At 35.7% G+C, this 14,452-nt stretch overlaps 2 protein-coding genes across 4 annotated transcripts in view; one reads left to right on the forward strand and one right to left on the reverse strand.

The window, feature by feature from the left end:
- Positions 1 to 8,627, forward strand: part of AIMP1 (aminoacyl tRNA synthetase complex interacting multifunctional protein 1) — a 32,553-nt gene extending 23,926 nt beyond the window's left edge. For both annotated transcript variants that reach the window (XM_056489147.1, XM_056489148.1), the window contains exons 6-7: positions 1,843 to 2,011; positions 8,379 to 8,627. In XM_056489147.1, coding sequence (XP_056345122.1) covers positions 1,843 to 2,011; positions 8,379 to 8,545 — 336 coding nt within the window. In that variant the 3' untranslated portion in view covers positions 8,546 to 8,627. The remainder of the gene's footprint in view (positions 1 to 1,842; positions 2,012 to 8,378) is intronic.
- Positions 8,628 to 10,502: 1,875 nt separating this feature from the next.
- GIMD1 (GIMAP family P-loop NTPase domain containing 1) lies at positions 10,503 to 13,794 on the reverse strand. 2 transcript variants are annotated; one of them, XM_056489149.1, is made up of 3 exons: positions 13,688 to 13,794; positions 11,955 to 12,368; positions 10,503 to 10,788 (listed from the first exon to the last, which is right to left on the reverse strand). In XM_056489149.1, the coding sequence occupies exons 2-3, from the start codon at positions 12,345 to 12,347 to the stop codon at positions 10,519 to 10,521; spliced, it is 663 nt and encodes a 220-aa protein (XP_056345124.1). In that variant the 5' UTR covers positions 12,348 to 12,368; positions 13,688 to 13,794; the 3' UTR covers positions 10,503 to 10,518. The 2 variants fall into 2 exon arrangements, with proteins under 2 accessions (XP_056345124.1, XP_056345125.1); XM_056489150.1 differs by having other exon boundaries at positions 11,955 to 12,474; positions 13,688 to 13,786.
- Between the last annotated feature and the right edge of the window lie 658 nt (positions 13,795 to 14,452).

Genomic DNA, 14,452 nt, shown 5'->3' on the forward strand with positions numbered 1-14,452 from the left:
ACTTTTGGTTAGGAAGCACAGTATGTATCTTCACTAACATTTCAGTATGTAGTGCAAGTTATTTATGGGTGTGAAAACTTCTGGCATGCCCACTTTACACGTGAAATGCTGTGGTTTTTTTCACTTGGTGGTGGGGCCACGTCAGAAGTTGCACCCTTTTTTGTCGTGAGCAGTTGTGTCACAAGTAACAGGGATATGGAAGGATCTTGGCATGTGGTAGACCATGCCATTGCTGAGCTCTTTTGGCAGCTGGGGACAATTGGGGAAATTTCTGAAATCTTAGAAGGAATTGACAGCTTTTCTGTCACTGCATTTGACTTTTTGAAGTGGATCTCTGTGTTCCTAGCATGAATACCTGTATCACGCAGTTCAGTACCTGTTCTTGAAATTCAAGCAATTCTCCAGTGTCACTTTTTGTCACCTCCTCCTCTTTAACGTAAGAAAACCTTATGTCAGTGATCAGAAGTGAAGAACAGGAATGCAAGGAATGTATCTTAAACTTTACAAGAAAAGGCCACCATCATCCTCCAGAAATGCTATTCTACAACCGTTCATTGGAAGAGAATACATTACAATTACATCTGTTATAAATTATATACTCTGACTTTTGTAGCAGAAACTTTCTCGTCCTCTTAGATGCGTTGAAATCTTTTCTTTTTAGATTGTTGTGATGTCTACCCAATAATTAGCATTCCATTCATTAATTGTTTTTCAGTGCTATAGATAATGGTACGACTTGCATTTTAGTCACTGACATGTTACAACCATATTTTGTGTTTTGCTCTACTTATTTCTGTAGCAATAACTTGAGAAATTTTCAGTCTGTGGGATGGTTTGAAACTTACGCAACATAACTTTTTCTTATCAACTGCTTCATTTTGGCTATTTATATTTTTGCTTTTTAAGATGTTCTCCTTGGAAAATATGTAGTGTTTGATATAGTTGATCATATGAGTTTTATTAATTATTAAACCTACAGGTTTTGTTCCAAGTTTGTATTGTCATGTACAAAGACCAAAATGTAGAAATATGAAACACTTATATATATAATATGTACTTAGTAGCATGGGAATTAAGGTGTCTTTACTTTGTCTCTTAAGAATGTTCAGGGTTTAATTTTCATTCAGTTTGAAAATGTAGTTTATTTTAGAGTCTATAGTGTGGCAGTTTTTCTGAACAAAGAATATTTTCTCTGGTTTACTATTGTAATTATTAAAATAAAGCAATAAATGGAGAAACAGTTTTACAGGTTTATGCTAACAGATTAAGTATACAGTATATACAGTCATTTTCACTTGTTTAAAAAAAAACTCATGGCATTTAGGTTAACTAAGATTGAATTTAAGATTCAAGTCAGCTCGTGTAAACAACCTCTAAGCTTTCACGATACAGTTTGAAGTTTTTTACCTGTGGGCTTAATTTGTAGGCTGTTTTATGTTGTTGCTTTTAGTATTATCACATTAAATTATTATCACCAATAAATAGTGCTATATTAAAAGTGGGCTACAGTGATGGTCTGTAATGAATAAAGATGGAATGCAAGTGAAATGCCTCACCTGGTTTTTAATTTTCTAAATTGCGTATTTTATATTTCCATGATAAATATGTCACATTTCAGCATTTAATCCCTTATTCACTGGCCAGCTCTTACCTGGTTTAAATGTTATTTTACTGGTGTCCAGGCATTAAAATTAAGAATCTTTTGCTATGTGCTTCTCTTACGCTTCACTTGTCGTGGTAAGATCTCATCACTGTAATTCTTTCATTAGAATGAAATAATGGGAGTCCCCCAAACCAGATGGCATTTTAAGTACTCACATCCTTCTGTTTTTCTCCCACAAGATGCAGAATCGGATGGCAATACTACTCTGTAACTTGAAACCTGCAAAGATGAGAGGAGTAGTATCTCAAGCAATGGTGATGTGTGCCAGCTCCCCAGAAAAAGTGGAAATTCTGGCTCCTCCACCTGGAGCAGTACCTGGGGACAGAATCACTTTTGAAGGTTTCCCTGGTAAGTAGGTATTTGGGAAAATGGTAGGAACAGGTATGCCAAGGTTACTTCAGTGTTGAAGCACATAAAACAGCTTTTTTTAAGGTTGACTGCGTTTTTTGCTGATTTTTTCTGAATTAATTCTATTATATTTTGTATTACCATGATAGTATTGTGTAAATAAAGGATTGACAATACTTTATCATCTGTCAAAAATTTGTAACTTGATAAAGTTACAAATATAGAAGTATATACAAGTATAGAAATTTCATGTGAAATACCCCATTAAGTCTCAGTAAGTATTTCAGTTTTGAAATATATGGATAAACATATTTGTACTTGGCAAATTACAGCAAGCAAATGTAAAGCATCTTTCACAGTGTATCAGTGTAAGTGGTGAAGAATTAAATTCCTAATTCAAGCTCTTCCCTTTAATTAATGTGTCAGAACTTTAGGTAGTTGGAATTTTTTGAGGGAGAAGAAATAGACCGGGTAGAAGGGGTTGGAAGTCCCCTATTCATGAGAGGATCCCATATGATTCAAAACACCAGGGTTTTTTTGTTTGTTTGTCTGGGACAAAATGTCTTTTTAGGTTTCCAGAGTCAGTCAGTCAGTCAAATGCCAGTTCATTATTCTCAGTCTGAAAGGGATACAGTCAGATCACCTTCTTCTGTTGCTGTATTTGTTGGCACTGTTATTTTGTTATTTTTATAGTGGTTATGAGTGTTTTCATGAGGAAGTGCTGGTTCATTATGATCCCAGTAAAAAAGGCACTCATACTCTAAAGTGCTGTTTATTGGAGCTGAGTCTGAAAAGAGAGACTAGTATGAGTAATCTTACATGGCACAGATGATGGGAGTGCACCTGCAGCATGCTGTGCACTCCTTGTCCATAAGGAGAGTTTCTTCCCTGTCTATTGTTTGAGTTATTGCTTTATGTTTTTTTACTCATTGTGGCTGTCAATCATAAAGGAAGTTTGTTGTGAGAACTTGGTGGTGCCCTGAGCCACACACAGGCTCAATTGCTGCTGCCACATGTAGTCTCCTCTCTTACAATCAGCTGCCTAGGTTTACCCTGCACCCTAGAAATTTAGGAATTTGTGCAGCACAGCCCAAGCCACATCTACTCAGGTCAGCTCTTAAATGGACCACAGAGTGCTGTTCTGGTCAGGATAACTCCATTGCTTGAAAAAACATGGTCCAACTCCCAGTATTTCCCACACTGGGTGAAAGTGTATGTGTTGTGTGTATTAATCAGTAGTATCCATCTTCAGGATGAATTTACGGTTCAGAAGTTGGCTTTCACATACGAGAAAATGGTGTTAACTTCTATTTTCTGCATAGAGCCATATGAACCTTTTTAAACTATTGCATTTCTGACAATATCTTTCAGAGATACATATGTGTATATATATATATTTATATACTTCTTAAGAGTGAAATTGTGATGCTTTAAAAGAAAGATATATTTTGGTTAGAATATGATAAAGGAAGTAATGCTCTACCTAGGTGCTTTATGAAACAGAAAAATAGTTCAGCTTGCTGTGATTTAATGCTCCAATTGAAAATACTTTAAAATAACATTGTGTTTTAGAAGGAAATCAGTCTGACAACATTTTGTTTTTTTCAGTTTTAGTTTCCTGTATTGAAAATATACCAAGCTTGCTAGTTGAGATGCAGAATTCATTAGCTATACTGAAATCTTAAGTGCTTCAACAATTGCATTGTCTAATTTGTGGGAATACTCATTCATGGCTTCTAGTCATTATTATATAGTGAGTAAAGGTGGATTAAATGTTGGACCTTTTTTAACAAATACACTCATATTGCTTTCTGTTGCTGTGGAAATGGATATGCAAGAGAGCATCAAGTTGTAGAAGAAATACTTCTAGTGCATAAGCCCTGGAAAATGGTGTAGGTGTTCACTCCTCAAAAATGGCCTGTGCCCGAGTTTAGGGGTTTTTTTGGTTTCCTTTTGTCTGAGATACAGCCTTCCTCCAAATTATTATCTCGAGTAGCTTCATATACCTGGCATTTGAAAATGTGAGAACTGGTAGTAGCGCTGTTTTCTATTCACCAGCATATCTGTTCTTGCACATGACTAATGAAGTGACTTCTGTCAAAATAATTGAACTATTTGACTCCAGTTGTTTGGCTTTTTTACAGTGGCAAAAAGGTTTTCCTAGAGAAAATCAGTTATAGAAATATTTGTTCTAAAATTATTCCCGTGTGTTACGGTATGCAGACACCGTGTTTACATTTTGATCCTTAAAAGATACAGAATAAGCTAAAGGTGGTGTGTAAGCGTTTTCATTCTGAAGTTATGACTTGCAACCAGAGAGACAAGGTTTTGTGTGGATTATACCAGTTTCCTTCTGGTGGAGAGCCAAAGACATGGGGCTCTGATAAGTGCCAAATGAAGGTTTTTACAACCCATTTGCAAGGTGTATATATCCAGGGCTATAGATTGTAATCTGAAATGTGGCACTGTTTTCTAATGCTTCATAAAAAGCTGCTTGGAAAATTTTGTAGGTATGAGATTTAATCTTCACCTTTGAAAATTTAACTAATGCTTAATAGTATGGAGTCATCTATCTTCTTTCATAAAGCTTATTTCAAAGATCCTCAGACTTGTGATTTTATTATCTTGAGTAGGAAGATGAAAAAAAAAAAGCATTTGTAGATGGAGACCTACGAAATCATGGTGACATCTGCTTCTGTAAATTTATTTCTTGGGTACTCGTCTTTTCAGTGTTGCTGTTGTCAACTAAGGGAGAAACTCATGGGGTTGAACATCTATCTTCTACTCACCTTTTTTGTGTTGAAACCTTCCACTTCTTAGCAGCTGCTGTCTCCTCAAGGACCGTCTGCTACTTGCCTGATTCTGTTACCAGGAGGATAGACTCCTTGTTGTGTCACATGTCATTTAATTTCACTGCTTAATTGTAACCGTTTATATTCTGATCAGTTTTTTGTTTTAAAATGTAATTGTAAAGCATAAAGATTCATTTGGAGTCCTGAAGTTAAAATAGAAAGGACAGCTGGGTCTTGTTTAAGTTTGAAGTACGAAAGTCTGTGAAGCAACAGAAGCACCACCAGCAACAATAAAGCAATTCTAAAATGCACACAGCTGCCTATCAAGCAGCTTGGAATCGAGCTGTTTTTAAATCTTCTCTCTCCATTATGCAAAGTATTCATGAGATACAGACTAATTTTCTTTGGCCATTTTAGACAAAGTAAACAAATGGTATCTTGTCTCAAACCAATTAAATTTTATTCTGTTGCAACTGGAATGTTTACCTATAACCATCTTGAGTATTACAGAGGCATGATTTGATAAGGAATGCTGTTGCCTGGAGTACTGTTCTGTTTTGTTTATTTATTTGATGTCTTTGCCCTCAGTGGAATTTTTAAAACTGTTTTATACTCCAGTGTATGAATCTTCAAGGTCTCTTGTGCCTTTTTTGCATTAAGAACTTTATCAAATTTTTATCCATTTTCACTGGAAAAGGTCTGATTTTTAAACTGTAGAAGAATTGTTCTATCTTGAGCATGTAAATTCTATAACCTCCTACACAGTAATTGCCTTAAGACGGCACTAATACTTGAAGATTTATAGCTAGCTATGAGATCTCTTTTCTGATAGCAGTATCAGATGCTTTGATGCCACAGGAACTAAAACTCTGTTACTTACATTATATAATTAAATTACCATTTGGGTCTAAGAATCACTAGCAATTTAAATTACTATCGCTTTAAAAGAATAAAAAGTGCTAAAGCTGGAGTGCAGTGGTTGGTCTGCAGTTAGCAGATATCTTTAATCAAAGCTTGAGTGTATGGATGCTTTCCTTCTGCTGCATAGTTACAATCCACTGTGGGGTAAGTGGCATTAAGTAGTCACACATCACTGTGTCCTTTTGCCACTTGCTGGGTTGAGATACATTCCTTCAGTACTTGTTGAGCTGTTACAAAGAGGAGAAGTTTCTTGCTCATAACAAAAATGGTTTTGTAATATTTAAGCTGTAAGATGGAATGACATATTTAACAGAATTATTTGGGCCTCTTATTTGGCCCATTTTTGTTAAAGAAAATGGAAAGCTGATTAAACCATTAAAAGCTTCAATTTATTTTATTTATAGAAACTCTTCTAAAGAATATTTTCTGGGAAGAAGGAATGCAGTAAGGAGAAAGGCATAGGAAAATGCACAGTCTAAAACTCTGGTAGTATTTAAAACTGGTGCCTATACTAATCTAATATGAGCTCACCACACATCCCAAGGGATTTTGATGCAGGATTCCAAAGAAAGTTATTAACATCCAAAGTGTGTTTTTTATAATAAAAGTCAGGAGGTTTTCTTGCTGAAAAAAAAAAAATCATGTGCTTTTTATATTTGAGGAGGGGAAGGAAAATGTACAATGGATCACTTAACATTCTTTTTAATGATTTTATTAGTTTGTATGCATTCACTGTGGTCTAAATCCAGGTTTGCCTTTGTTCATGAACCTGAGCATTAAGCTAATTTATTTTTGTGAAAATGTACAATTAGATCTAAACATTTAATAATTTTTATTTAATAGTGTAATTGTTTAAATAACTAAAGTATTTAAATTTTTTCTTCTGTTTAATATTAATTATAAATATTATATAAAGATAATTATTAATTAATCAGTTACAACTGATTTTTCTTTGAACTACTAAATGCACTCTGGTTGTGAAATAACTTGACTGTATTATCAAATACTGCTCTGGTAAGGCTATCTTACTTCACAGAGAAATCTACCTAGTCTGCTTCTCTTGCATATGTAGAAACTACAGAATTAGACCCATCTACAGACAGAAATGGCCCAGGTTTGCAGGCTTTAAGAATGTGAGTAATCTGGACTATGGAAAACATTTAAAGGAGAGTACCAATAAGGCATAAAGCAGGCTAGAGTGAGAGTAGTTGATTTAACCACTGGTTGGTCAGTCAGCCAGGACTTACCAAGCAGTGTTGAATTTCAACCAACTACTAGAAAAAGGTATGTTTAAACACTTGTAGTCTTACAGTTTTTCTTCCTGAACCTTTGGGAACACTTTGTTAGTGCAACACAACAGTACTTGATGTTTTGCTTGCTTGGAAAGCTCCTCCTCTGAGGGGATCTCAGAGAGGATATGATTCTCCTAGGATTTGGTTTTTGATTCTTGCTTGTTCTGAAACTTTTGATGATGACAGTTTGGGCAGAATGGTGTCAATATGGCACTACAAGCAAATAAAAATATATAGTGTAACAACAATGAAATAGCATGAGATTCCTTGAGCATTTAAATGTGCAGTCCTTGTGGGATTTTTCATTTGTCTTGGCTGTGTGGCACACAAGAAGTCAAAAGCACCCAGAAATCTTACGATTAAATTATTTTAATGAATTTTTAATAGAATCTGTATTGTATTAGAATTAAGATATTAAACTTACTTTACCTTTGGACAGAACAGAAAATAACAGTACAGTGAATTGGCTGTCTTGTTTTATCTAGATTATGTCAGTAAGCAGCAGTTAATCTTTGCAGCAAGCTTATTAGCTTGCTTTGTGTCTGTACTTTGCATTTTATGTTTATTTAAAAATAGGAAAAATATCCTTCACTGTGCTAGCTGATTTGTTGACAATATTTCAAAACATTAATAGAAAAAGCCTTCATTTTGTGGTCAGTAGAGATCCCTAAATAATCAGATTTGCTAGTGTAGTTACTGTCAATACCTCTAGGGTGTCAGTATCTTATCACAATGTATCCCTGGAAACAGGAAACTGAGGCTTATTGAGACTGAAGCCATAATTGCTGAAATTCTAGCTAATCTCTACTGCTTCTGTTGTTTTGGGCACCAGAGCATGTCATCAAACAATATGAAGCATAGCAGAACAGTGTTGGAACTCGGGGTTAAAATTATGTCAGTATTCTACCTCTGAACTATTCTTGTCTAAGTTCAGTATTCCTCAACTGTAACAGCATCTGCTAAATGCACGTAATTGCTTATAAAAACATCTTTGATTTCTAAACTTAAGATGCTGACAAACCTGTCTGGATGAGCAGTGTACTTCTGTGGTCCGTATGTACTTAATTCTTGGGAACTCTTTTCATCTGTAGTGTAAACTAACAGCAATGGTTTAATTTCTTCCTTTTGACAGTGCTCGATGTCTGATACAACCTTTTCCCCTTGAAAGATCCTCATTTCTCGAGACATTTCCTGGACAATTCCTAAGTCCAATCAGAGTTTTCATTTTGAGAATCAAAAGGAATGTTGGGGTCTTTTTCTGTTGGAAGTGTGTGCAATGGTGCTGTGTGGGCTGACATAGATGTGTAAGTACATAGAACTCTTGCTCTGTGTGCTATGAGGTTATTCTTTGTTTTAAAACAGGAGATCCTGAGAAGGAACTTAATCCAAAGAAGAAGATTTGGGAGCAAATCCAACCTGATCTTCATACCAATGACCAGTGTGTTGCTACATACAAAGGAGTTCCATTTGAAGTGAAAGGGAAAGGAGTGTGCAGGGCAGAGACCATGGCAAACAGCGGAATTAAATAAATAAATGGTTATTAGAAACTTTTACAGATGTTGAAATGGAAAATGATGCAAGCACAATAAAAAACATGAAATGCATGGCTAAGACCTGTTTTGTTTGACTTCTTTTCCAGAATATGTTACATCTCCAACAGTTTGGCAATTCACTCATTCACTAGACCTGTCATCCCTGAGGTTGTGTGTTGTCAGCAGTTATTAATCACTCAGTGCTCATAACTTAATTGCAAAGGCTTGTTTGTGGTGGAACCACATGCAGGCAAGTAAATTTTCCAGACAGCTTGAAGGTGTAGAGCTTCTATTTAGCAATAGCTGAAGGAAATAAAGGAAAATAATGTGCTGTGTTCCTTGTGTGCTGATTGCAGGACTAGCAGTTCTAGTAACTTTGTAATAGTTTTTCTCCTCTTCTTCCAATCAGTTTTCAGATGTATTATAAGCCTCTGCACCTTTGTTCTTGCCTGTGTTCTCTCTATAGTCTGCAGTGAGTTGTAAGTGGAAGATTAAACTATGGTGGTTTATGCCCTAGGATGTACAAGTGGACACACTTTCGTGTCCCCACAACTAAGCCATTATAATTTCATTAAGATCAAAGCAGCCATTATGCTAGAATAGTTCTTTATTTACTCTACCTAGGTATATCCTTCCAAACTGATAGGTAGAACTAAGAAATAATTAATATCAGATTCCTGGAACTAATCAAAAACTGAAAAAAACCTCAAACCCCCCAAAAAACCAAAAAGCAACCAAACAAAAAAAAATGTGTTTCCAGTGCTCAAACAGGTATAAAATTAAATTTTTTTTGGGTTTTGTTTTAATGTGCTTTTATGCAATGATGTTTTGTACAAAAAGTGCTTTGGTTTTAACAGAGATAGCTTCTTCAATTTTTGCAGTTAGAAATGTTTCATAGTAATGTTCTACAAATAGTCCTGTTGCTAGGCTATTAGCCTTAAATTAGTTCTTTTAATTCCTTACTTTCGGTAATAAGAAAATAAATATTTTGGATCAATTTACGATAACCCTTTTAAGTAGCTATTTTGAAATACTTCATATATTTTTGTGCATAATATTAAATTGTTGCTGTATAACCATTGAAACAGTAAATACTATTTAAACTACTGAAATTAAAAACAAACTTGGGCCTTTCTAAATTTCGCAGGCTTTGAACTTCATCCAGTAAGTGGAAAGAAAACAAAATGACAATAGTACAAAATTAAAAGGCATATGCGTAAAAAGGAGATGAACAAATTTTCTTTTTGAATGAGTTTAGTTTGTGCCTGTAAACTGCTAGTTTTTCATTCATCTGGCTATAAGCAAGAGTAATTAGTTCTTTTAAATGTGCTGAATAGCATTAAGCACATGGAAGCCATTTTATCTGCCTTGTAAACTTTATATCCAATAATGTCTTACTAAATAAAATCCTTGTAGTTAAACAACTCAGTTATAACTAATCTTGAATCACGGTAGGGGAATACTTTTGCAATAAATAAGTCTTCGCTTTTAGTACCTGAGAGCTCTTTTTAGAAACGGAAGTTCAGGGAAAGTTCTGAAAGCTCAAAGAATTAAGCAAAGAGGCCCCCTGGGTCTGAACTCATGCATTTTTTACCTTTTCTTCCCTTTCTAAATTTTTTTTTTTTCTCTCCTTTAAAAGTTTATTTTATTCTTCCAAATCTGTATTCTGTGTAAACTGGAATATACAGTCTGGTGTAGTGCAAAATCTCATTTGTAACTACACACATATTAGGAGCATGATTTTGGAGCGCTAGCTTACTCTGATTTTGTGGCTGAACTTAGGATTTGGAATGCAGTAGTGGGAGTTACTCTGTGTAAGGCAACTTGTTTGATAAGCTAAAGAGATATTTCTAATTGTGTGTTTGAAGGTGTTTGGTATGGTTGTGGAGTTCTCTAGTTGATGGCTTTTTTATTTCTATTAGATGTTACCAACTGTAAAAAATAGACAAGTAAGCACCTTAATGCTAATTTTATTCCTTGCTGTGTTTAAGTAGTACTTGATAATTATTTTTTTGTATAAAATTTAAGAGCTTTCTTAAGACAATATTTCTTTCCTCTTTAATGAAGCTGTTGTGGTTGTCTAGGAAAATGTATTTATGCTGGAGTGAGCTCAAAAGTGACAACAGGGTACTTGAGGCACTGTGCAAGTATGTTTCCTCGTTGTACCCAGCCTCTTCTGCCTTGTCCGCATGAGTAAGTAGAACTGCAGTGAAATCCTTCCATGTGGGCCCCAGAAGTTCCTGTAATGAAAAGCAAATCTTAACTAGTTGTCTCTTATTTCTTTTCCTCACTCCTATTTCATACACTTAGTACATTAACAGAACAGTTACATGTATAGGTTTTTTTTTTCCTGGCAGTAATCCATTTCATGCTGTCCGAGTTGCTGAAAGTTCTGGGTCTTTTTTCACCTTTCCGAGACATTGACATCCACTTCCACTGGAAATATGTGGTCATGCAGAACTAGCAGTTCTCTGTTCCCTGGCTACAGATGTTAACAAAATGTCTCCAGTTAACAAATGTTCATAAAAATAAGGAAAAATGGTTACTTATCCATTCACACATTAGTTTGAAATCAGTAGTTACCACAAATCCATATTGCTATGCTGTTTACAGCTCTTCAAAAAAATTTTTTTTTAAAAACACCAAGTCACCTTTTGCTGAAAAAATAAATGATGAATTTCTATGTAACACCAGCACAGTTCCAGCTGAGATCCATAAAACTGAACTATTCTCAGCAGTTCTGGAAAAACACAAATCAAATGCAACACCTTAAATAATGGGCTAGCGAATTTGTCTTCAACTTCAGTGATTTATCTGATGGAGGAGAACAGAGAGAACAAGCTGCTTTTCTTTCATTAAGTACAGAAAAATTTAGTAGGAATAAGAGAGGTTGGGCTTTAATTTACAGGTGTAAATGAAATTACAACTTTGGTGCAATCCTGCTAACTCCCATATATGACAAGAAGCGTACCTTGGTGATAAAGGACACTGCAGGGATCTTTGACTCTGTAACCTAAATGCTAAGGTATGTAAAACTAATTTAACAGATGTCTGTGTACTTCCAAGGTAAGTGGGCTGCTAAAAAGACCTAGTGTATTGATAGTGATTATTCTGTTCTAGACAGTAGGGATGAAAAATAACGAATGCATACAAAATTCTCCCCTAGGCTGCTCAAGGAAGTCTTGAGTTACCAGTTTCAGAGAGAGAGAATAGAGCTTTGATTTGCTAAGGACTCAAAATCACTTATAATTTTTTTTCAGAAATTAATATCTGCCACTCGCAATTCATTAGGCTGTTGTTGGAAAAAAAAATATTTCACTTTTCCAGTCAACTCTTCTGTAGCTATTGTCGCCTGAAGATGAAAAAGTTGCCATTAGGGCAGAGACTTCTATTAATTTTTGGTTACCTGGATGAGCTGAAGTGTGTCATTGCTTTCATCAGGACACAGAGGCAGGTCAGCCCTCAGGACCAAGAGAGCCAAGTGCAGGCCTTCCTCCCCGAAGTGCTGAGCCAGGGCTGCTCTCACCGTGTCTCTCACTTGCTCTTTGCTCAGAGCACTGTGAGGATAGCTTGGAGTGTCCAGAACTCGGACACGGAGAGCTGACTCGCAGCCGTTTCTCCGTATGAGCCCCAACATGTGGCCGCTGCGTCCGAGGCTGCAGCGCGTGGTCACGCAGCTGGGCGAGAGACGGCTCTCAAAGTCTGAGCTGCCCAGCAGGCTGTTCCCAGCTGCACTTTTGCCAGTCTGAGCTTTTCCAAGGACTACTAGGTTGATGGTCATCTCATGGCTGTCTGCCATTGTCTGCTTTTATCCACAAATCTGTCAATAAGTACAAATAACATATGATGCTTCAGATGACTTCATGGCGGGGGAGAGAGAGGCAAGAATTTCCACTATTCAATGTCTTTTAAGTGGTTTTCCCTACCTGAAATGTGAAAAGGGTTTTAGGAAGAGGCAAAATAGCATTGTGGAGAGTCAACAGAGAAGGCAGGAGTTGGGAACAGTCGTGGGAAATGCTGCTGCCATTCTGGGAGAGTAGTAGATTAGGAAAAGGAGGCAAACTAGGGACAGAAGAAGAGAATGGTGGCAAATAGGTGCTGCTGTTTTAAGTGATAATGTTTCAAGATGTAAATACTTCCTTGTTTTAAGAAAAAGAATAATCAAGCAGAAGTGGATTTTAAGGGAGCACTTTTTTACAGCAGAGAGCAGCTTAAAATACATCTTTCATCAGCTACCACTGACCTTGAAATAGGCAGTAGTCTGAAGAGGCTTTCTGATGCAGATAAATATCTCAATTTACAAAAAGGAGCTGAAATAGACAATTAGGAAAATGAGACTTTAGAAATTAAAACCAAATTATTAGCGCAGTAAGTGGAAAAGAAAAGCATAGATGAATAGAGTGAGGGAGTTGGCTTGGTATCATTTCCACTTGCTCTTACTTGTTCATAAACAAGACCTCTCATTCTCTTTGTACTTTTCTGTAACCCGGTATCTGAAGGAGTTTTGGTGTGTGCTGATCATCTAATAGGAAAACTTTTGATTTAAATAAATTGAGATCTGTTTCAGAAGGTAAAACCATAGTGGCAAATAGAGGATTTTAAGTTTCTGTGTGTGGTATGTGAACTTCAAAAAGATTTTATTTTATTTTAAGAGTCTATGTTTAGGTACTCATAGAGAGATCACAGATAATTTTAGACTGGCATTTCCTGTGATTAATTTATTTAGATTCCTGCTGAGCAGTTTAAGCTTTCTCTCTCATATTATTTCCACGCTTAAATCAGTCTTTTGAAATAACTTCAATACAACACCAAAGATGCAAGAGCTAGTAATATACTTTTATATAATTTATAGGCAGCATTGAATATGTACATGATAATCTTCCTTACTAAATTCACAGGGAAGTTTTTGTGGATTTTTCAATAGTCAATTTCCTTTTAAGAAAGACATCTTTTGAAATGTTTGTCTTCAGTTATTCATCAGTCTAGATATGCGTTGTGCACTTTGTAGCACAATAATAGGAAGTAGTGGACATGGATTAGACCATTTCTTTTTAAAACCATAATCAAAGATTTGGGGGTTTTTCCCTGTAAGCAATCAACGCTTAAATGCTTAGATTAGTTTCATTTTGGGTGACTTACCTTATTTTCCCTTAATTTCTTCTTTCATTCAGGCTTCATTCATAAACGACATATGCAGTGTAGAAAGAAGTTAATATGTGAACTTTGAAACTAACAGCAGCACCGTACCACGCTGAGACTGTTACGTACACATTAATCTGGTTAATCAATTACTGATAGATCCTCATTCAATTGCACATTTGGTCAGTAATTGAAACTGTTGAATTTTTGTAACTTAGCTGCATATACTGGTTTTGAAGTCATTTCTTCACATGTGCATGTGAATAGGAAATGCACTCCTATTATTGCAGTGAATTATTAATTGCAGCATTTTCATAGCACAGTGTAAATCATTTGCAGATATAAAGATGTTTGTTTAACAAAGGTGGATTAAAATAATAACAAATATATTAAATTACAGAAATTATTTGTGACCAGGAAGAAAACTGAAGGCTGCTTGCAGAACTGCCGATGTGGTGGTTGTTAGCCTAATACATTTCTCATGCAAGCATTATTATTTGCCATGCTGTAGTAGCATTAAAACCAGAGATAGAAGATTGTCCAGAAAGAACTTATCACTTGCTTTTTTGACAATTTTCCACAAGTGGGAAAGTAACCAGGTAGAAAATAAATGCAAATTTGTGCTGTAATGACCAGGTTGTATTTATAGAATGGAAGAGTGGATGAGCTTGTCCTGTCTGTTCACAAGCATCAGCTATCTCTCTGTAAATGCCAGGGGGTGCAGCCACAAGTTTACTCCAAGGGTATTAAGATACTTGTCAGAGA

Source organism: Oenanthe melanoleuca, chromosome 4, assembly GCF_029582105.1.
Source record: "Oenanthe melanoleuca isolate GR-GAL-2019-014 chromosome 4, OMel1.0, whole genome shotgun sequence".
NCBI lineage: Eukaryota > Metazoa > Chordata > Aves > Passeriformes > Muscicapidae > Oenanthe > Oenanthe melanoleuca.